Source organism: Miscanthus floridulus, chromosome 18 (genome assembly GCF_019320115.1).
Source record: "Miscanthus floridulus cultivar M001 chromosome 18, ASM1932011v1, whole genome shotgun sequence".
Taxonomy (NCBI): domain Eukaryota; kingdom Viridiplantae; phylum Streptophyta; class Magnoliopsida; order Poales; family Poaceae; genus Miscanthus; species Miscanthus floridulus.
This window is the reverse complement of record NC_089597.1, coordinates 106,548,855-106,572,942: the sequence shown is the minus strand read 5'-3', so window position 1 is coordinate 106,572,942 and position 24,088 is coordinate 106,548,855. Positions and strand designations below refer to the sequence as shown.

The 24,088-nt window shown below is 50.5% G+C and overlaps 1 protein-coding gene across 1 annotated transcript in view; it reads right to left on the bottom strand.

The window, feature by feature from the left end:
• Positions 1–24,088, bottom strand: part of LOC136520381 (uncharacterized) — a 28,074-nt gene extending 3,986 nt beyond the window's left edge. The window contains exons 1-5 of the mRNA XM_066513884.1: positions 23,923–24,088; positions 23,384–23,789; positions 22,171–23,280; positions 3,675–6,293; positions 2,421–3,572 (exon numbers count right to left, since the gene is read on the bottom strand). Of these exons, the coding sequence (XP_066369981.1) occupies positions 2,421–3,572; positions 3,675–6,293; positions 22,171–23,280; positions 23,384–23,695 (5,193 nt within the window). The 5' untranslated portion in view covers positions 23,696–23,789; positions 23,923–24,088. The remainder of the gene's footprint in view (positions 1–2,420; positions 3,573–3,674; positions 6,294–22,170; positions 23,281–23,383; positions 23,790–23,922) is intronic.

Here is a 24,088-nt window from a genome sequence, read left to right as displayed (position 1 = left end):
ATCCACCCATGCATGAGATCGATCATTATCAATCACATTAGAGCTAACAAATCCAATCACAAGATATTTTGCCTATTTTCTAAAATAAGAAGACGCAGTTAGAAATCTCGAGCTTCAGCCCCCGTGCCATCCCCATGCGGGCGACATGGGCGGCCCCTCCCAAAACCCTAGCCACCACCCTTCTCTCCCCTTCCCTCGCCGCGCCGCCGCCGGAGTTGGCTGCCGGCAGGGCCTTTCGACCGACCAAGATGGTGGCGGCGGGGCCTCCCTCCCTCGCTTTTCGGTGGCGCACGCGGCAGCGAGCTGGCCGACCCTCCCTCTGCGCGAGCTAAGTGGAGCTCGACGGGGTGGCTGCCGCGGCTGTGGCGACGCTAGCCGATGCCTGGGCAGGCGCATGGGGACGGCGGCGGGGCTCCTATCCTCCTCCGCTTGTCCCCTCCTCCAGATCCTTGGCGACGACGGCGGAGTTGGCCAGGACAGCCGGTATGGGGCCCGGGCGGCCGAATCCGGTGCCTGGGTGGCCGGATCTGGAGCCCTGGTGGTCGGCCCCGGCTAGAAATTTCCGGCGGCAGTTGGCGGCAGCGGCCAGTGGTTGTGCAGGCATGGGGGTGGTGGCAGGGCTTCTCTCCTATTCTTCGCCTGTCCCTTTCCTTCACGGCCTGGCGGCTGCGCATGGCCTGGCGGGGGCTGCTGTGGCCGTGGCCAGCTACGGCCGGGCCAGATCTGCTTTTGCCCCTTGGGGTGGCAGTGCATGGCCGTCTTCTGGACCGGCTGCGGCCAAGCCGCGGCAACATTGGTCAAGATGGAGGTGGCGGCGTCGGATGGGGCGCCGGGTTCGTGGCCTAGCGGCTGGATTCGGCGCCCCTAGTGCAGGGCGTGGCGGCCGCGGTGGTCGGGGCACGCGCCTCGTGGCTGCCGGCGGTGGAAGTCGACAGCGACGACGACTGTTGCCAGAGCCGGCGACGGTGGTCGTGCGGCGGTGTTACACGAGTGGCGGAGCTAGGTCTGGCTCTTCGTGCGCCCGGTTGGAGTGGGTGGCGGCCGACGCAGCCGTGCGGCTGCTCCGTGCAGCCGGCGCGTCGATGCCCCTCTGAAAGGGCTTCAATGGGGGCGGCGGGACAACGACGACGACGGTGATGGCTGGCAAGGGGTCCGGCTATTGGGCCGATGTTCATGCTAGAGGGTTCTTGGTTGAAGACCTTGGTGACGACGCCGCCGGTGGGTGCCGCTTCCCTGTTGGGGGCGTCGTGTTTCCCCCTCTAGTATTGTCATCCAAGGGTGAAAACCCGGTCCACTTTGGACGTGCGATGGCAGCGCCATTGTCGTCGCTCCCTTCCTGAAGGCGTTGCATTTGGATGATCGTCGTGGCTTCGAACCGCTGATGGCAAGGTAGGACTTCGTGTCTGGAAGTCAGAGCTGCTCTTCGCGGGGTTTGAGCTTGGCAGCGATGACCGGTTGCGACCGGTTGCTTCGGGCCCGTCGATGGGTGGCAGTTGGTGTGGCCTGCCATGGGAAGTCGGAGCTGTTAGCAGCATTGCTTCCATGCTCGGCAACTATGACCCATGGCAATATGTCGTGTTTGTGCTCGGCCACGTCGTGTGGGTGGTTAGCCCCCCGAGTGCCTTGTTTGGCATCTTGTCGGGCTAGCCTTCTTGTACATAAAATTTCTTTCGTCTTAATTGAGTGACAGAGCTCCTGCCTTTGTTTCAAAAATAAATAATTAAATAAAATAAGAAATATATTTCTTCCATTTCCTCCTAGGAGGTAATATATCTCTACCCATGCATGAGATCGATCATTATCAATCACATTAGAGCTAACAAATCCAATCACAAGATATTTTGCCTATTTTCTAAAATAAGAAATATATTTCTTCCATTTCCTCCTAGGAGGTAATATATATTAAAAAGCACTTAGATCAACGGTCCATAGTCATTTGAGAGTAACATAGCAAATCCCTATAGTGTTCGTGGTGATGTATGCCCTGCGCATATGAAGGGTGAACCTTTACAATAAAACAAGGACACGATACTATTTACAAACAATATTAAAAAAAGAGCATTAAAAAATCCAAATAAAAAGAGCATTAAAATCCAAATTTTATAATAAAAAGCTAGCTATCTGCAGTATCTGTGCAGACCATAGTGCTAGTTTATTCTCTCGGAACTGTGTTAGGTCCCTATCTAGCTACGGTAGTTTGACTCCTTTTTAGCTTCAGTTGCTTGGTTGTTTGGCCACTGGTTAGCAATAGTCCTGTTGCAGCTCGGAGTTGATTTAGTTACGACAATTTTTGTAGGCTCTCATTGTCCCTTTCTGACCATCTTTTCAGTCATTATAACTTATATATAAATTTCTAATACTTATATCTCTTCAAACCACGGGTTTAGGAACTAGTGGTAACTAAAAGCAGGGCATATTACCTGTACTTTGATGCGCTTGTCGTAGTCTTCTCCTGAAATGCTGCATCGCTCACGCAGTTTATAATTACATTGCTCAAGAGTCAATGTCTTCAAGGAGGTCATACCCTTGATGGCATGAGGCAAGCACTGCAATTTGGGAGCGTGAACTTCTAGCTCCTCGAGAGACGTCAGATCCCCCAACCAATTGGGAAGCACAGAAAAATTCCAACAGTCCAATATCTGCAAGCTCCTAAGGTTTTGACACTTCTGGATGCCCCCTGGTAAGGTGATCAGATCACTGTTGGATTTAATAGTCAATTTACTCAGGTTGATGCCATGTCGGAGAAGCTCTAAACCACCAGAGAAGCCAAGGATATTTGTTTCTGCATCAAGAAGTCTAGAAAATTTTCCTGACCCAATAAATTTTCCAGGTGATAAATGTACCTCACTGCATGATTCAATTATACGCCTTATGCAACCTTGAAAACCTGAGTCAAGCGTCAACCTTGGGCATCCCATTACGATGAGGTGTTTAAGGGAAGGAAATATTTCGTCTCCTTGCAACTGCTGTTCGTCGTCATTCCAAGACATTTGTCCAGCAGGTGGCTCCAAATTCGTGGACCACACCTCCAAATTTTCCATCCCATCAATATGAAGTTCCCTCAGTCTCCGGAAGGGGTGCTTGCCTCCATAAAAACTAGTACCCATTTCTCGGATATTAGGCATGTCTGAAATGTGCAGTTCTTCCAGATTTGCTAGCTGCCCTAGTGACGGGAGACGTTCACATCTTGGCAAGCCAATGAGCTTAATCTTCACAAGATTTGGAACATAGAGATTGGCATTGCTCATCCATGCACAAAATGTGGCACCCTGATAACCTCTTATCTCAAGCACTGCTAGGTTTGCATGAGGTTGGAGTCTTTGGAGAACTGCAGAATCGTCAGTATCAATTTTAGATAACCCTTGATCAAAATTAGTGTGTGCATTATCAGCCTGATCGTCAGGTTGTCTGGACCATCTCAAATACAACCTGTGGAGCTGGTCATATCTGGCCAACTCTCTAGGGTCAACTTCCGTGGCTTTCTTAACAAGCTGAAGGTTTGCAAGACATAGCTCTGTGATTCCAAAGTCTACATTTTCATGGAGAAGGCGAAAATCAGCTAAATGCATTGCCTGTGAAGGAAGATACACAGTTAGACCGTTATCAACCTTGCCTATTTTTCAATCCTTTTTTTTCTAAAAGAGGAGAACCGAAGCACGGCCAAGAGAAATTACCTCATTAACAATCTTGATATGTAGAGTGTGAGGAATAGCCAATGATAGAACTTCCCCAGGGTTTGTGTACAAGCAATTCTCGCGTGATGATGAAGTAATTTTCTTCAATTTATACATTCGTTTTCTTTTCAACTTATCCATTATGCACCCTAAATAATCATAAGTATCAATAGGAATCTTGTTCACGCAATCAAATTCAAGCTCCTGTAGTGATGGAATGGATGGCATATATTCAAGATCAAATTCCTCAGAGTTTGTTATCTTCAGTTTCTGGATGGCTTTGTGTTGAAGATAAAATCTCTCGTAAAATTCCTCCATGGTTTCGATGGCAAACTTCAAAGGTTCCTTATTGAAAAGATCAAGGGCATTATTGCGTATCTTGGATTTGGCAAAGGTCTTCAAAAAATTCTTGTCACAACCATCAATCACTAGTTCATCGGTCCTGATATGTACATCCTGTAGCAACGTAGCAGTTTCATGTGAACAGTTTTTGAAATGCATCTTACGTGCCAATATGGGAGCTGATGACCCCGTATCTGTGATGAACTCAACTTTACTCTCGTTGATGAAGTACTCGTCACAGTTGATGCTCGAATACAGCTTCAGATCTTGGCAGTATTCTATCTTCAGACAGCAAAGGGTAGGGACTGTTTCTTTGGCTGCAGATGGTGTGGGCGAAGATACAGGCAAATCTAACATCTTTGCTTTCCTTTTAAAGCCTATAGCTGGTAAAAATCTTACACCTGCATTTTTCCTCTTATTCCCTTTCATTATCGCCTGCTCTGTTTCTCTATTCTCTTGAGAAAGATCACAAGACTGTGTCCTAGCTACATCTGGGGTCTCAGATTCTTCTGCATGATCTATATCCATGTCATGTATCCCCTGACAATTTGTGTTTGTATCCTGAATAAATCTCAAGGTGAATCCACTTGCTAGTGCAACCAGCGACAGTCGCTTTAGATTTTTGGATGGTAACAAACATGCTTTCTTAAGTAGGGGCATATTTCGAATTTCAAGCTCTTCTATGCTTGATAGATTTGCTGGAGTAGGAAGATGGTCACATGATACAAGATCAGACAACACAAGTTTGACCAGATTTGGGAGTGTATAACGTATCCCCATAAGCCAACGAGGAAACATACTGTGGTTGTAGCCCTTTATAGCGAGATGCTTTAAATTTCGATGAGGCTGCAGGTGTTCGAGAACAGCCATTGTCTTCACTGTAGGTTCACTTGGTGTATACCATTCTGACGAGGACCACTCCAGACTCAAAGAAGCAAGCCGATGTTTCCTGCCCAGTTCGATCATCGCTGCTTCTTCCGCAGATATCACAGCCTCAAGACATCTGATATTAAGTTCACGGTGTGTTGGATCGAGGATGTTCTGAAGAAGGGTAATATTGCTGGAGTTGCCACCGCTTCTTGTTGAGACAACAAAATCCGGCAAGGTTAGGAAGTCCTCAGAAATGCCTTCTTTTGAGAACAGCGACAGCCCTCCTGCCGACAGATACTCAAGACGAGGCATGTTTTTAATTATCCCATTGAGCATTTTCAGGCTCAAGTCCTCGCCAGAAAAACCAGAGGCATGCCCTGTAGAGGAGCTTGGAGCTTCAGAATCTTTTATCACATCAAATCCTGATAATGGAACACCTGACAGGTTTAGGTACTCCAACTTCACAAATTTACCAAGAAAGTGAATAATGTTCTGAATGCGAGAACAGCCAGATAAGCTCAGGAACCGGAGTTTATTTAGTCTGGCAAAAGATTCAGAAAGGTTAATAAGTCTATCACAGTCAGATAAATCCAAAATCACCAGGTTCAGGCAGCCATCATTGTCGCCATAAAACTCAGGAAGCGCCTCAAGCCAGGTACAACCAGACATATTAAGATAAAGAAGTCCCTTCATTCTCTTGAATGACAGAGTATGCAGTTGCTTAAGCTTGGAGCAGAAGGACAGATTCAAATATTCCAAATTTTCCAGTTGACTGAAAGTGTCCGGTAGCATCTCAAGCTGTGAACATGATAAGTTCAGGAACGAAAGCATTTGCAGCTCTCCAAATCGTGAAGGTAGCTTCTGTAGGCTGGTACATCCTGATAGATCAAGGTGTACCAGATCTTGGAGTATGTGAATGTTATCTGGTAGCTCTCTAAGATTCGAGCAGCCATGTATATCCAAATAGCGTAGCTTCTGAAAGTCACAGATGGAAGTGGGACTATGGAGCTTTACGAGACTGGTATTTTCTGACAGATTTAATACTTGCAGGTGATGCAGGTTTCTCATAGACCTGGGTAGCTCCACAATTTGCATGCTTGACAAGTCCAAGACACGCAACCATTTAGTTACTGAAAAGGCATCCCTTGAAGGCTGATATCCTGTGCAGTCACTAAAATGAATAGCTCTTGCCTTCAAAGGCATATCTTTGCATTTTAGGTGTCCATCTTCGAAATTCGAGAACAACATGTACCGACAGATGTCCTTTTTAGCACCGGAGCTTCCATGATTGGCATCACAAATGGCTACTTCCTCAACAGCAACTGACCTTGCAAGTTCATGGACTAAATCGTGCATTTTGAATAATAAGTCATGAGGGTTGTTGGATTTGGAGTATCCTGCAGAAATCTGAAATGCAAATTTGCAGGTCGATTAGTGACGCAACAGATAGTTTGTATTTCCATGGTTCAACAGTACCTCAAAAGGAAAATAAAAATAAGGGCATGCAAATTTCACATCTTACAAATGGGCGTACCCAGTGCAGAGAGCTCCCGCTCTGTGCGGGGTCTGGGGAAGGGTGTCAGTGGCAAGCCTTACCCTCGCCTGTGCAATGCGAGGAGACCGCGACTCGAACCCGGGACCTTCCGGTCACAGGCGGTAAGACTCTACCGCTTGCACCAGGCCCGCCCTTCTCACATCTTACAAATGGAATCGAGTTAAAACTTCACAGGATTGTATATTGTCACCTTCCATATAAAATCATATTTTTTCGAGAAAAAAAATATTACACATCTGCTGTGAACAATGCCACAATCGAATGGGTGGTTCTACTATTACGAGATAACTAGCAAATATGCTCGCGCGTTTTAACAGGAGAAAAGCTATCAAACGTTCATGGTAAACAGGATCAAAATGATATATAGCTATTTATGTTTTATCCTTTTCTATAAAATTTTAAAGCTATAGTTTATTTTACAATGAATATGGCATCCATAATATAAGCTAATGTTGGCGCTAATCCGACAATATCCTATTAAGCCCGTATCAAATTTAAAATACAATCTTGAGAGATTTATTCTCCCGTCGCAAAGCATAGAAATATTAACATGTAAATATATCATACGATACATGCATTGGTACAATTAAATATTGAGTTTTGTGATTTCCATTGTGGACCCATAACAAAATGTAATTCTAATCTTCGATTAAAGTCGATAAGAAGTTAGTTGCTGACGTGTCAAGGACTAGTTTGTCTGTTAAGATACGTGTTATCCATGTCTTGTAATCCAAGGTAGATAGTTTGTTATAGATGTATCTATACTGTTGTATCTCGGTGACGAGATCCTAACGTAGGGGTATGTTAAGCCTCGGGATCAAAGGTTTCCGACCGAGAGACCCCCCGACCGACCCTTTCAGGATCGCCTGGGGGCTCGGGGGCTATACCCATCGGGTACGCTCGCGCGTACACTCCGGCAAAGGAATCAGACCGAGTCCGAGCACGCCCGCCGCCTCTGCTTGGAACTCGGGGGCTCGCCCGAGCCTCAGGCTCCCGATCGACGGAAGCATGGACTCGATCCTTGGCTCCCTCCCGGTCTTCGGCGCCAGCCAAGGCCCGGGCACGACAGGGGCGCCCCAAGCCACCAAGGCTCAGGGGGCGCCCCGAGCCACCAAGGCTCAGGGGGCTCCCCAGCGCTGCCCCACAGGCACGGCTTTGTCAACCACTCCTCCGAGAAGGTCACACACGGGGCGCGACGCAAGAAGACAAACTCCTCCTCTGGCTTCAGGGGCTCGGGCACTCCCAGTCCCGCACGTCAACCCCTCAAGCCAGCCGCCTTCACCACCAAGAAACCTCCAGAAGGTGCACCTAGTGGTGGCTGGTCCAAGCCGACACAGCCTGACACTCAGCGTGTCAGAACAGAGCAGCCGGACGACGCCCATAGCTTCTTCGGCTCCACGACATCGCCATGGTCCACACGACGCCGCTGCAAGACGCTCCTGGACTCCGGCCCATGTAGACCATAGGCTCAACTCCCCCAAACCGTCATGTACCCGACCTACCTCGAGATATAAGGGGAGGTCGAGATATAAGGGGTGGTACAAGCCACGCCAGGGGCTGTTCCTGGTCCATATAACACGCAACCGAGCCTTCAGAATAGGCAACTTGCGAACACATGGTTGATATGTGCCCATGTGTGATGACTGGTGAGTGATTGTCACGAGATGATCGAGCTTTAGTTTAGTTTTGAGACTAACCATGGCGTGAGTGAAGTGTGTGCAACATGTCTGTTGTCTTGTGATGTGCAGGTGTTGAGTGCTAAGATGGTCGAAGGTCAAACGAGTTTGTGCCGATGGACCAGGAGCGGTGAAGGACGGATGTGGAGGCTTAGACCGAGGAACAGAGGGCTAGAGGACTGACCGTGGACGGTTAGCACATACATGGTGAAGCCAGTTCATCAAACCAGCTAAGTTGGTTCATCAAACCGGCTAAGCTGCCTCTCCCACCCGGCTAGGCTGTTTCCTCAGAGGGGCACAACAAAATCGGCTAAGCCAATTTTCCTAGGAGGTGTTGCTGCTGTGTTGCGTTTTCGCCTCCATCACTGCTTGTTCGGCTCTGTTGCTTCCGTGTTGCTTCCGCTAGTTGCTCTGAGTATTTTGTGGGTTCATTCGATCACCAGTTGGCCTGCCTGGACTCGCTTGGAAGATTTAGAGTTGGTGAGCACTTTGGGATTTTGTTGGGACAATGCACAATCTCGTCGGAAAGAAAATTTGATTTGGTTCCCATTCACCCCCCTCTGGTCACCTGCTCAGTCCTTCACAACTAGTTCCACCCATTTTCACATGGTAATTAGAACCAATGTCCTAATGGAACTCATCCATGGCATTCCCATCGTCCTCGCTGCGTCTGCTTCTCCCTTGCTCGGTTTTCTCGTGACCGAGAAGCTCTCCCGCAACAATCATCAGATGTGGCAGGCTCAGGTCCTCTTCGTGCTGACGGGAGCACAACTCGCTGGATTCATAGAGGATGACAAGAACTCGGAGTATGAGGTTTGGGTGGCCAAGGATCAGCAAGTCCTCAGCTATCTATTGCCATCGCTCTTGCGAGATATTCTATCGCAAGTCTCATCTGCAGAGACTACTGCCGCGGCATGGGCAGCGATCGTGGGGATGTTCGCCTCTGAGTCTCGAGCTTGCGTCATCAGCACATGTATGGCACTCTCCACGGCGTCCAAAGGGCATCCTCCATCAACGAATACTTCACCAAGATGAAGGCCCTTGCAGATGAGATGGTTTGCAGCGAGGAAGCTTGAAGACAAGGAGCATGACCTTGACTTCAATCTGGTGGTCTCTGTCATGGCCGCTCGGGTTGAACCCATCTCGGTCAGTGAGTTATACCCTCAACTTGTTAGTTCTGAGCAGAGGATGGAGCTCCACAGCGGGGGATCTCAGTCCTCCGCAACAATTCTCATGGCCGTGGTGGTGGCTATGGCTCAGGGCGTGGCCAGAAGGGAGGACGCAGCGGCGAACGTGCTTAAGGCAGTGTGTCTTCTAGCATCATCTACCAGCTCTACATCAAGGAGGGCCACACCATCATTCAGTGATTCAGTGCTACAAATGTTTCGATGCGTCCTTCACTAGCCCTCCCCAGAAAAGTGTGGTTTCAGCAACCACGTCATATGGGGACGGCAGCAACTAGTTAGTCGGACTCAGGTGCCATAGATCATGTCACCGGTGAACTCGAGAAACTGACCATCTGTGACAAAAGGACACCAGCAACGAAGAGGTGCATACTGCTAATGGGGCAGGTATGGAGATAGGTCATGTTGGTCATAGCATTTTGCGTTCCCCTACTAGTGAAATTCATCTTAACAACATTCTTCATGTTCCAAAGGCTAGCAAAAATCTGATTTTTATTAATCATCTAGCACGTGATAATAATGCTTTCCTTGAGTTTCATCCCGATCATTTTCTCATTAAGGAATGGGGACGAAGAGGACTCTTCTCAGAGGCAAATGTGAAGGAGGCCTCTACCCCCTAAAGTCGCTACTGAATAAACAAGTGTTTAGCGTCCTTCAAGCCATCTACATCCTTGTGGCAATATAGGCTATGCCATGCTTCCACTCCAGTAGTCTAGCAAGTTCTAAGTTGCCACAAACTTCCTTTTGTTAAAGATTCGAATAAAAATGCAGTCTGTGATGCATGTCAAAAGGGCAAGAGCCATCAGTTGCCCTATTCCTGATCCACTAGTGTGTCTGCTAGTCCTATGGATCTTATTTTTTATGTATGGGGTCCTCCTCCAACTTCGATTGGGCAAAAACCTTATTGTGTTAGTTTTATTGATGATTACAGCAAGTTCACCTGGATCTACTTCTTGTGCCATAAGTCATAAGTTTTCCAATGTTTTTGTGACTTCCATAACCTTGTAGAACAACAATTTGATCACAAAATTTTAGCTATCCAAAGTGATTGGGGAGGAGAGTATCAATCCTTGAACTCCTTCAAAAGTATGGGAATATCTCATCACGTCTTTTGTCCCCATGCGCATCAACAAAATGGCTCACCTGCGCGTAAACACCGTCACGTGGTTGAAGTAGGTCTCTCTCTTCTAGCTCATGCCTTCAGCTGAAATTTTGGGATCAAGCTTTCATCACAGTAGAGTCTTTCTTATTAATCGCCTTCCATCCAAAGTCATCAACAATGAGACTCCCTTTAATAGTCTCCTTGGCCAGAAACATGATTACACCTTTCTTAGAATGTTTGGGTGTGCCTACTAGCGAAACCTCCGCCCCTACAACTCAGAAAGCTACAATTTCGTTCCTAGAGGTGTGTGTTTCTTGGGTATAGTAATTCTCACAAGGGGTTTAAGTGCTTGGATCCCTCAGAAGGGCATGTTTACATCTCTTGGGATGTGGTGTTCGATGAGCATGTTTTCTCTTTTTCTCTGTTGCATCCAAATGCAGGTGCTAGATTAAGAGCTGAGCTCTAACTCCTTCATGATGTTCTTCTAAATCCTTCCACTAGTTTAGGGAATATTTACATATTTATCATCATTACGATGTGAGTGGTATAAAAATACCATGTCAGTGACTCATGTGTCAGTGACACAGTGTAAGATGCCATTCGTAATAGTGGTAAATATGTAAATGCCCCCTAGTTTAGGGGATGCAATTTTGCATGATCAATAGATGCTTAATTCTACCCTACTGATGGCATGCCAAGCCCTAGAATTTGTGACCTCGATGCAGGTGCAACAACGACATTTTCTGGCAAAAATCTGTGGCTCAACACACACCGCCGACTAGAGGCAGCTAGGGCTCTAGTTCCGATGTAGATATGCTTGCCAGTGTCGGGACTAGGGTCTTATCTGGCTCGAGATCGCTGCCAGACACGTCTTCACATGAAGGATCTCCATCAGGCAGATTGTCTGTGGCTCGATTCTCTCCACCATCTCACACTGTTCCTGCGGGCGATGGTGTGGCTGCATAGGGAGATTCGGGTGCAGAGGGTAGGCACACGTGTCTCCCAAATGGATTCAGCGGTGACAGAGATTTCTTCACCCGGATCCTCTACGTCTGATGTCTCTGTGTCAACTCTTACGGTGAGCCTCAGGTGTCCAGCAACCAGGCTACAACAAGGTATTAATAAACCCAAGATTTACACTCACAAGACTGTTCGATGGTGCATGTGGGCTGCTACTACTGAAGGACCTGCCACATTAGATGAAGCATGTCAGGATCCTAAATGGGTGACAGCCATGGACAATTAAAGGCCCTAGTTTGGTTTTGCCTAATTGATGAAACCTATTGGACTAACCCTATGCTCTAAGTGTGATTATGAGATAGGTTGGTCCAAGTCCAAGTGATGGAGCTATATGGCACTCATGGTGATGGAGATAGCCAAAAAAGATGGTGATCAAGTGCTCCAACATGGAAAAGAAGAAAGAGAAACAAAATGCTTGGGCTCAAGGCAAAGGTATATGCTTGGGCATTTTGTTTTGCCAATCAAGACGCAATAGAGTGCGTGATTAGGTTTAGGATAGATAGTCGTACTATTAAGAGGGGAACTCTCACGGTGATTACGGTTATCTAGTGCCACAAGGTGAATTGACTCCATGCATTTGCATTAGGACCTAGTGAGTGCTTACAACCCTTTGAAATGTTTGTGAAAACTGCCACATACACAAGTGGTGGAACTTGGTGGAGTTAACACATTTGCACAAGGGTTGAAGTGTTGGAAGGATTGGAGGAGCTCTGCTTGCATCGGACGCTAAAGACGCAAGCATTGGGCGCTGAAGTTTAGCGTCCGATGGCTAACCCTAGCGTAGCAGAGGCTACCGACTTCACGCAGCAGCATCGGACGCTGGCGAGGAATGCATCAGACGCAACAGAGTTACTGTTCACTCACTGACCATGAAGTCAAGGGAACATCGGACGCTAGAGCATGCATCGGACGCTACACATCGGACAATGTCTGATGTGATTTGTCTCCTCTCTATCTTAGAGAATAATTCTTTGGACGTTGTGTTGTGTCCGATGGGTGACATCGAACGCGTCCGATGTACGTGGGAGCACTCTAGAACCTTACTGGATAGCATCGGACGTTGCAGGGCGTTGCATCCGATGTGGCATCGGATGCTGAGGCGCGGAGGCAGCCGTTGGGTGCCAACGGCTATATTCAAACGGCTAGTAAACGTGGTAGCTGCACAGGCATCGAACGCTCGGACCATTGCATTCGATGGTATGGGTTATCGTCCGATGCCCTCACAAAAAGCCCAATGAATGGGTAACGGCTAGTAGAGTCTTGGGGCTCTATAAAAAGAGGTTGGACGGCTCTAGCTCATTCTCTTGGGCATTTTCATCAGTGATACATCCTTGTGAGCTAAGTCAAACACCTCCCACTCATCTCCTTCATTGATTCATCATCCAAATGAGATTGGGAGTGATCCATAGTGCATTTGCTTAGAGTTTGAGCATCTAGTGGCACTAGTGATCGTGTGAGCTGCGGAAATTCTTGTTACTCTTGGTGGTTGCCGCCTCCTGGATGGCTTGGAGCAGCGGGATCGTTGAGCGGGGGTGGTGATTGTCTCCGGCTCCGATCGTGGTGATTGTAAAGGGTTCTTGTGCCTTCCCAGCAGGAGATTCTCAAAAGACAACTTTAGTGGATTGCTCGTGACTTGTGTACCCTCATCTTGTTGTGGTTCTTACGGCACCCAAGTGTTGGGCTAGGCATGTGATGCCTATTAGCACGTGAGCCACCAAGTGAGTGCGTCGTCACAACGTGGACTAAGTTGCCGGCAAGCAACCAAACCACGGGATAAATCTTGTGTCTCATTATCTCATTGGAATTCTTATTGGACACTTGCCCGGTTCGGTATCGCTCTCTATCACTTGTATTACTTTCATTGATTCACTTGTTTAGTGGTAGTGATTGCTTGTCTTGATAGTTGAGTAGAGGAGTAACTAGTTGTAGCTAGTTGTAATTAGTTTTTCTTCTTAGCTAGCTCACTAGTTGTAGTAGTAGCAACTTAGCTAGTTTATTCGATTGTGTGACATAGAGATCATAGTAACCAGCTTGTAGTAGGTGGCATGCATAGTATTTGGTAGAGCTAGAGCAAAAAACCGTGTTTTTGCCATATTATTGTCTAACACTTTGCTGTAGTGTATTTGTAGAATTTTAATTAGGCTGTTCACCCCCTCTAGCCATTTTAAACCTTTTAACAATGAACACAAGGCCTTGCTACACAACAAGACTTAGCATTTAGTTCCTCCTCCAAAGGGCAAGAATATCATTGACTACAAATGGGTCTATAAGGTGAAGGAAAGAAGATGGCACGATTGATAGGTACAATGATGGATAAGTCTGGTTGCTGTGGTCTTTGTGGGGCTGTTGTGGTCTTTGTGGGGCTGTGCTGGTCACATAGTCTTTGTGGCTGCATGGTCTATTTTTAGGACAGCATAGGGCAGCATCTTAGACTAGAGGACAGCATCTAGGACAACATCTTAGACTAGCATCTAGAGGACGGCATCTTAGCATCTAGGACACCAGCAAGAGCACGAGCGGGATCCTCTTCTTCCTCGGCAAGTGCCTCGTTAGCTGGCAGTCGGTCAAGCAGCAGGTGGTGGCCCTGTCCAGCTGCGAGGCCGAGTACATAGCGGCCTCCACCGCTTCGACTCAGGCGCTCTGGCTCGCTCGACTGCTTGGTGATCTTCTCGGCAGAGACACTAGAGCGGTGGAACTCAGGGTGGACAGCAAGTCCGCTCTGACCATTGCAAAGAACCCCGTTTTCCATGAACGAAGTAAGCACATCCGGGTGAGGTACCACTTCATCCGAGGCTGTTTGGAGGACGGGAGCATCAAGGCGAGCTACATCAACACCAAGGACCAGCTTGCGAACCTGCTTACCAAGCCCCTTGGGAGGATCAAGTTCCTTGAGCTCTGCTCCAGGACCGGGATGGTTCAACTTTCCCACAAGACGACGCACAAGACTTAGGGGGAGAATGATGGATAAATCTGGCTGTTGTGGTCTTTGTGGGGTTGTTGTGGTCTTTGTGAGGCTGTGCTGGTCACATGATCTTTGTGGCTGCATGGTCTGTTTTTAGGACAGCATAGGACATCATCTTAGACTAGAGGACAGAGGACAGCATCTTAGCATCTAGGACAACATCTTAGACTAGCATCTTGGCATATGCTTGGCTGGCTAGCAGCCTATAAATATGTATCCCCAACCCCTCGGGTTGGTATGGCATTGAAAAATAAACCAGAAAATTGTCCCAACTCCTAGTGTTATACTCTCTCGATGAGAGTAAGAATTCTGCTACTACCAAGAGTGCGAATTCAGCGACTAACAACTGGTATCAGAGCCGTACTATCCTGTAGCCTGAGCATCTCCTGCTCATCTCCTCTCCTAGCCACACAACAGCCCCAGCTGCGAGCAGCAGCTCCGGCCGCTCCTGCTCACTCCTCCCCCGCGAGCTCGTCTGAAGCAGCCCTCTCCCCACGCAGCAGCCCCCCGGTAGCGCGTCATGTCCGTAGGGCAGTCTCAGCGCTCGGTCGCCTCGAGCACGCGGCGTCGGCAGGAGGCCGAACTTGCCGCGGCAAAGGAACGCGAGCGAGCGGCGGCAGAGACCGCTGCGGCGGCGGCAAGGGCGTCGAGGCTAGCAGCAGCCAGAGCGGAGGCGGAAGCGGCGGCGGCGGTGAATGCAGCGCGTGCGGCGGCAGCGGAGGTCGAGGCTCTGCGTGGCAGCATCGGCAGCTCCATTTCCGCTGACGACACCGCCGACGCGGACCTCGAGCTGCTAGAGAGGGAGGCAGCGCGAGCGTGGGCGGCGCAGTGGGCAGCCGCGCACGCCCACGAGCGTGGCGGCAGCCCAGACAGGCGCGGACACGCTGGCGGCGCTCCTGGAGGAGGCGCGCACGGCGGTGGCGCACCTGGGGCAGCCGCACACGCCCACGAGCGCGGCGGTAGCCCAGACAGGCGCAGACGCGCCGGCGGCGCTCCTGGAGGAGGCGCGCACGGCAACGATGGCGGACGGGTCGATGGAGAGCGCGGCCTTCACAGGCAGCGTGACTCTCTCTCCCCGGATCGGTACCGACGGGTCGATGGAGAGCGCGGCCTTCACAGGCAGCGTGGCTCTCTCCCCGGATCGGTACCGACGGGTCGATGGAGAGCGCGGCCTTCACAGGCAGCGTGGCTCTCTCTCCCCGGATCGGTACCGTGGTTACCACGGGCTCCAGGCTGTTGTCAGGGACGTCGATCCCGGCGGTGGGTGGCCTACCCTCACCAAGACCAACTACGTCGAGTGGGCTGCGGTGATGAGGGTAAAGCTTCAGGTGTGGCACATGTGGGAGGCAGTCCGATACGGCGACGTCGACTACGACCTAGATCGACGGGCGCTGGATGCCCTCATTGCTGCAGTCCCGCCCGAGATGCAGTTCTCGCTTACCAACAAGCGGACTGCCAAGGAGGCTTGGGACGCCATCGCTGCGGCACGCATCGGCAACGACCGCGCCCGCAAGTCCACACTGCAGGCACTTCGCAAGGAGTGAGAGAACCTGGTCTTCAAGCCATGTGAGGACGTTGATAACTTTGCTCTCCGTCTCAACACTCTGTTGCAGAAGATGGTGCAATTTGACAATGACACCTACGGTGAGGAGAGAGCTGTCGAAAAGCTCTTTCGCTGCGTCCCCGAGAAGTACAAGCAGATGGCTCGCTCGATCGAGTTCCTGCTGGATCTCTCCACGATGTCGATCGAGGAGGCGATAGGTCGCCTCAAGGTCGTCGACATCGATGAGCCACAGTCTCTCTCGAGGCCCATCACCACTGGCGGGAAGCTCCTTCTCACTCAGGAGCAGTGGCTTGCCAGCCAAGGTGACCGGAAGAAGGGGGAGCCTTCTTCCGCGACAAGCGGTCGCAAGCGTGGCAAGCCACGCAAGGCGCGCAGAGACGCCCAAGCCGGGGCGCGAGGACGTGCCAAGGGTGATGCCCGCGGAGGCGCCCAGGGCGACGCCGCCGGCAGGCACAAGCCGGCACGAGACGACGCCTGCCGCAACTGCGGCCAGCTTGGCCATTGGGCCAAGGACTGCCGACAGCCACGACGCGGCCAGGCCCACGTCGCACAGGCGAAGGAGGAGCCGGCTCTGTTCATGGCACATGCAACAACCGAGCTACCTCCAGCGGCACCGGCCGCAGCGGCTCTCCTCCACCTTGACGAGCCAAAAGCACACGCCCTCCTCGGCGACGACTCCGACAACGACAAGACTGATGGGTGGTGCCTCGACACCGGCGCCACCCATCACATGACCGGTCGACGGGAGTTCTTCACCGAGCTTGACTCTAGCGTCCGAGGCTCCGTCAAGTTTGGGGATGCCTCCGGCGTGGAGATCAAGGACGTCGGCTCCGTCATCTTCACCGCCGTGTCTGGTGAGCACAGGCTGCTCACTGGAGTATACTACATCCCCGCGTTGAGGAACTCTATCATCAGCTTGGGACAGCTGGATGAGAATGGTTCACACGTGGTAGTTGAGGATGGAGTCATGAGGATTTGGGATCGCCGTCGTCGCCTTCTTGCCAAGGTAACCAGAAGCGCAAATCGACTCTACGTCCTCAACGTGTAGGTGGCACAACCCCTCTGTCTCGCTGCTCGTCGGGACGACGAGGCGTGGCAGTGGCACGAGCGCTTTGGGCACCTTCACTTCGAGGCCCTGAAGCGGCTCAGTGCCACGGAGATGGTGCGAGGCCTGTCGTGCCTCGACCATGTGGAGCAGCTCTGCGACGTCTGCGTGTTGACGAAGCAGAGGCGACTCCCCTTTCCCCAGCGGGCAAGCTTTCAAGCCAAGGAGAGGCTCGAGCTTGTGCACGGGGACTTGTGTGGCCCGGTGACACCGGCCACACCGGGAGGACGACGCTACTTCCTGCTGCTCGTCGACGACCTCTCCCGCTACATGTGGGTGATGGTCCTCGGCAGCAAGGGAGAGGCTGCGGCCGCCTTCAGGCGCGCGCAGGCTGCTGCGGAGGCGGAGTGCGGCCGCAAGCTGCGCGTGCTGCGCAGCGACAACGGCGGCGAATTCACGGCGGCTGAATTCGCGTCGTACTGCGCTGATGAGGGCATTCAGCGCCACTACTCCGCGCCGTACAGCCCGCAGCAGAACGGCGTCGTCGAGTGGCGCAACCAGACAGTTGTGGGGATGGCTCGGGCCCTTCTCAAGCAGAGGGGGATGCCGGCTGTCTTCTGGGGTGAGGTGGTGGTGTCGGCCGTCTACATCCTCAACCGCTCGCCTACCAAGGCGCTCGACGGCAGGACGCCGTACGAGGCTTGGCATGGGCGCAAGCCGGCGGTCTCCCACTTGCGGGTCTTCGGCTGCCTCGCGTTCGCCAAGGAGCTTGGCCACATCAGCAAGCTCGACGACAGGAGCACTCCGGGAGTGTTCATCGGCTACGCGGAGGGCTCGAAGGCCTACCCCATCCTCGACCCGAAGACACAGCGTGTGCGCACGGCGCGCGACGTCATGTTCGACGAAGGGCGAGGATGGGCGTGGGACAAGGCGGTGGACGACGGCTCGGCTCCGACGTACGACGACTTCACTGTCGAGTACGTCCACTTCGAGGGAGCTGGGGGACTAGGCAGCTCTTCTTCGGCGAGCACGTCTACCCCAGTCCCCGAGCCTCCACCGACCCCGGCGCCTGCTACTCCGACAGCACCACGCTCTCCAGCCAGGACCTCGGCTGTGATGAGTTCTTCGCCGGCTCCACCACAGCCGGCAACGCCACGCACTCCAGCACCGACAGGCACCACTCTGGGCACGTCTACTCCACCACCAGCTCGTGTCGAGCACAGCCTGGTTGAGCTCGCTACTCCGCTCTCTCATGACGAGGAGCGCATCGACGCGTACCACGACGGCGAGCCGTTGCGGTACCATACGATGGAGAACCTTCTCGGCGACCAGCCGATGCTGGGACCGGTGCCTCACGACCTGGAGGCGCAGTTGCACCTTGCGTGTGACGACGGCGAGCCTCGGTCGTTTGCAGAGGCCGAGAGACACGCGGCATGGCGCGCCGCGATGCAGTTGGAGATGGATGCGGTTGAGAAGAACCACACCTGGGAGCTTGCTGACCTTCCTCGTGGTCACCGCGCGATCACCCTTAAGTGGGTGTACAAGCTGAAGAGGGATGAAGCTGGTGCCATCGTCAAGCACAAGGCTCGCTTGGTGGCACGAGGTTTCGTGCAGCAGGAGGGGGTCGACTTCGACGACGCCTTTGCTCCCGTGGCACGGATGGAGTCCGTGCGACTCCTCCTTGCGCTAGCTGCCCAGGAGGGCTGGCGTGTTCATCACATGGACGTCAAGTCGGCGTTCCTTAACGACGACTTGAAGGAGGTCTACGTGCACCAGCCGCCGGGATTTGCGATCCCCGGCAAGGAGAGCAAGGTGCTCCGCCTGCGCAAGGCCCTCTACGGCTTGCGACAGGCACCGAGGGCGTGGAATGCCAAGCTGGATTCCACGCTAAAGGGGATGAGCTTCGAGCAAAGCCCGCACGAGGCGGCCATCTACCGACGACGCAGTGGAGAAAATGCTCTGCTGGTGGGTGTCTACGTCGACGACTTGGTGATCACCGGCACCAAGGATGCAGAGGTGGCGGCATTCAAGGAAGAGATGAAGGCCACTTTCCAGATGAGTAACCTAGGGCCTCTCTCCTTCTACCTGGGAATCGAGGTGCACCAGGATGACTCTGGGATCACGCTTCGACAGACCGCCTACGCCAAGCGCGTCGTTGAGCTAGTTGGGCTCACCGACTGCAACCCAGCTCTCACTCCGATGGAGGAGAGGCTGAAGCTGAGCCGCGACAGCACGACGGAGGAGGTGGACGCTACGCAGTACCGGCGTCTTGTGGGGAGCCTTCGCTACCTCGCCCACACACGGCCAGACTTGGCATTCTCCGTCGACTATGTTAGTCGGTTCATGCAGCGACCGACGACGGAGCACCAGCAGGCTGTGAAGAGGATCATCCGCTACGTTGCGGGGACTCTCGACCACGACCTCTACTACCCTAGGTGCCCTGGGGCGGCACACTTCGTCGGGTACAGCGACAGCGACCACGCCGGCGACATCGATACCAGCAAGAGCACGAGCGGGATCCTCTTCTTCCTCGGCAAGTGCCTCGTTAGCTGGCAGTCGGTCAAGCAGCAGGTGGTGGCCCTGTCCAACTACGAGGCCGAGTACATAGCGGCCTCCACCGTTTCGACTCAGGCGCTCTGGCTCGCTCGACTGCTTAGTGATCTTCTCGGCAGAGACACTAGAGCGGTGGAACTCAGGGTGGACAACAAGTCCGCTCTGGCCCTTGCAAAGAACCCCGTTTTCCATGAACGAAGTAAGCACATCCGGGTGAGGTACCACTTCATCCGAGGCTGTTTGGAGGACGGGAGCATCAAGGCGAGCTACATCAACACCAAGGACCAGCTTGCGAACCTGCTTACCAAGCCCCTTGGAAGGATCAAGTTCCTTGAGCTCTGCTCTAGGACCGGGATGGTTCAACTTTCCCACAAGACGACGCACAAGACTTAGGGGAAGAATGATGGATAAGTCTGACTGTTGTGGTCTTTGTGGGGTTGTTGTGGTCTTTGTGGGGCTGTGCTGGTCACATGATCTTTGTGGCTGCATGGTCTGTTTTTAGGACAGTATAGGACAGCATCTTAGACTAGAGGACAGCATCTTATACTAGCATCTAGAAGACAGCATCTTAACATCTAGGACAACATCTTAGACTAGCATCTTGGCATATGTTTGGCTGTCTAGCAGCCTATAAATATGTATCCCCAACCCCTCGGGTTGGCATGGCATTGAGAAATAAACCAGAAATTTGTCCCAACTCCTAGTGTCATCCTCTCTCGATGAGAGTAAGAATTCTGCTACTACCAAGAGTGCGAATTCAGCAACTAACATACAAGGCCTCGCTTTGTTGCAAAAGGATACAAGTAGCGATATGGGATTGACTACGAGGACACTTTCAGTCCTATCATCGAAGCTACAACTATTCAACTTATATTTGTTACTAGCAGTCTCCAGAGGTTGGTTGGTTCGTTAACATGATGTCCATAACGCTTTTCTTCACGGAGTGCTTAAAGAAGTGTACATGTGTCAGCCACCTGGGTATGTAGATAAGACAACCAAATTTTGTTTGTAAGCTGGATAAAGCTATATATGAACTTAAGCAAGCACCATGTGCATTGTATGCATGGTTGTGTGGAAAATTGGAAGCTTTGGGGTTTGTACCTTCAAAAGCAGATACCTCATTGTTCTACTACAAAAGAGGGAAGCACATTATGTTTTGTTTTGGTATGTGTGGATGATACAATTGTGGCGAGCTCCTCTCATGAAGCAACTGATCCTTTACACAAGGATTTGGAGCGAGAGTTTGCGCTGAAGGATCTTGGACCTTCATTATTTCCTATGTATTGAGGTTAAGAGATCCCGTGATGGTTTGAAACTGTCACAGGAAAGGTATGTTGCTGACATTGTATAGCCGGCATGGGTCAATATAAGCCAATTAATACTCCACTCTCCAACACTAAAAAGCTTAGTATCACTGCAGGAGATAAGCTTGGACCAGAAGAATCGACAAGGTATAGAAGTATAGTGGGGGCATTACAATATCTTACATTGACAAGACCAGATATTTCCTTCTTTGTGAACAAAGTCTGTCGGTTTCTTCATGAGGCGACTACATCACATTGGAGTGCTGTAAAGAGGATATTGCAGTGTGTGCAAGGGTCTGTAAGTCTAGGGCTTAGAATTGGGAGGTCTCAGTCCATGATGGTAAGTGCATTTTCATATACAGATTGGGTAGGTTTCCCCGATGATTGGAGATCAACTGGTGGCTTCATTGTGTTACTTGGATCAAATCTAATCTCATGGTGTGCAAGGAAACAAGCCACAATTTCACAGTAAAGCATAGAAGCTGAATACAAGGCACTGGCTAATACGAATGCAGAGGTAATGTGGATTCAAAAATTACTTGATAAGTTGGGAATTGTACATCCTCCTGCAGCTCCTCTATGGTATGACAACATTGGCGCTACATATCTATTAGCAAACCCCATGTTTCTTGCTCGTATACTGAGAACATTGAAATAGATTTTTATTTTGTGAGAGAAATGGTAGCGTAGAAACTACTTGATATTCGGTTTATTCATTCTATAGATAAGCTTGCTGATGGGTTTACAAAACCGGTTGTGGCAGCCAAGATAGATAAATTCAGAACTAATTTCAACCTAGTGGCCAACTAAGATTGAGTGGGGTTGTTAAGATACGTGTTATCTAGTAGTGTCGGTTAGGCGTGTTTCATGTCTTGTAATCCAAGGTAGATAGTTTGTTATAGATGTATCTATCCTATTGTATCTCGGTTTGTTGTACAAGCCACGCCAGGGGTTGTTCCTGATCCATATAACTTGCAACCAAGCCCTCAGAAGAGGCAACTCGTTCCAGCCATTTTCACATTGACCACTCATGAATTTTACACTAGAAATTGATGTGCTTATGAGAAATGTGATGGTTTAACACATTCTATTCGTCAAAGCAAAGAAGTGGATTATTTTTCAAAACTATATGTAATCAGACGATCCTTCGCTATCTTATTCCTCAAACCAAACACTAGATTGAATTAGCTGTAGATAAGCACCATACGTTGTGAATTAAGATTGAAACACTAATAAATCATATGTTAAATGACAGCACAATATAATACAAGGAAAAAAAAAGTAAGTGTACTAAGCCTGTGTGTATGCATATAACTCACCGAGGTAGAGGCGCTCGTAGCCTCCAGGAATAACATCTGACGAAGTTCTTGCAGGTATTCCTCAGCACGATCTGCGGTTGAAACAAATCCCAGGGCAATCCACCTGTGAATCAGGTCTCTCTTCTCTATGACGAAGCCTTTTGGGAAGGCAGAAAAGTATACAAAACAAGGCCTCAGATAATAAGGCATGTAGTAGTAACTAATCTTCAAGGATGGCAGCACTGCAGTTGCAGCTGTCGCGGTCGTTGGATCACGTTCGCCTTCCCACAACTCACTCTTAAGCGTCTCTTCCCACTTGCGCAACGGCATATCTAGCAGACGGTCCCCAAGGGATTTGACTGCCAACGGTACGCCACCGCACTTCTTTACTATTTTCTCACCGACCTTTAAGAATTCATCATATTCTTCAGATCCATTTGGGAACGCTTTATCTTTGAATAGCTTCAAGCAATCATCATATGGTAAGGCATCCAACTTGAACGGCAAATCTTGATTCATCCGCTTGGCAACCTGTTCGCTTCGAGTGGTCACAATTATCTTACTACCTGGTGCACCACCTTTCACTTTCAGCATCGCTTTTAACTGGTTCAAGTTGCTTGTGTTTTTTTCCCACAAGTCATCCAAAACAATGAGATACTTCTTTCCACTTAGGATGGTTTCCACGCGCTTCTGCACGGAGGACAGGTCATACTGGTTACTCTGTCCATCTACTTGGGAGATAATTGATCGACCAATCTTTTCATTGCTAAATTTTGTGGAGACATAAACCCAGACGCAGATATCAAAATCTCTCTTAGTTGTACTGTCATCGAAAACCATTTGGGCTAGAGTGGTTTTACCCAAACCACCGAAGCCATAGATAGGGATGATGGCGTGCTTGCAATCTTCTTGCAGCAGCTTCATCAACTCCGCCTTGTCTTTGTCCCTCCCAACGATACCTTCTTCGAGGCAGGGGCCTGTAGCCCGCGCCTGGATCACGTCCTGTTCGCCAGAGCTTGTGTCCACCGTGGATTCGAACCTCCTCAACTTTTCTATGTTTTCCAATCTTCGTCTCATGCCCTTCAACTTGCCAGGCATGGTCAGTCGCAGCTTTACTGGAATGGAGATCTCCTGCGAATTCATCATATATATAGCCTATTAGTATTAATTAGAAAAGGGAAAGAAATCTTAACGAAAATATATATGGGCATCAACAAAAGCGCTGGAAACCTACCGTTGTAGAGTTGTTACTCTGGGAGCCATCTCTATTTCTCAGAATATCACCTTCGAATTTCATTATCATGTCTTCCATGTCATAGGCTGCTGCCTTGAGCTTTCTCATCCATACGGGGACGTCACCATCTTTCATCAGCCTCTTCTCCGACTTAACCATGCCTTCATGGATGCTATCCACAGTATCCTTGAGGGCTTTCAGCTCATCACCGAGCTTCAGCTGCGAGGCGATGGTCTCCCAGATGGCCGTACCTAGCATGCCGGCGACCTGCTTCAACGCCGCCGAGGCGAGCAACTCGCCGACCCCCACCATGGCAGAAAGGGCCGCAAACCCGCAACCTGCCAACCAGGCCGGGTGAGGAACAAGCCAAGAGATAACGGAGAAGACAAGGTTCTGTGTTTGTCCCCTGAAAAATCCGCAACCCTGCAGCGAACTCAGTATCGATTGAAGTGGCTCGACCTTGGAAAGTTGGAAGTGCGCCCCCAATCGAGTTTTTTTTTGCAAAGGAAAAGAAAGCGATTAAAATATTCAGCACTCACCGTGAGGGTACTGGTGAAGCCGGCCCGTGGGTGGGGGAGGATCCGGCGCGACGGCAGCCTAGGGGACCAGCCCAATTTCTCCTTCCATCTGCCTCGTGATTAACACGACTGAAGAGGGAGACGGGAGGAGGAGCCTGTGTGAAGCGATGAGCAACAGGCTGGTGCC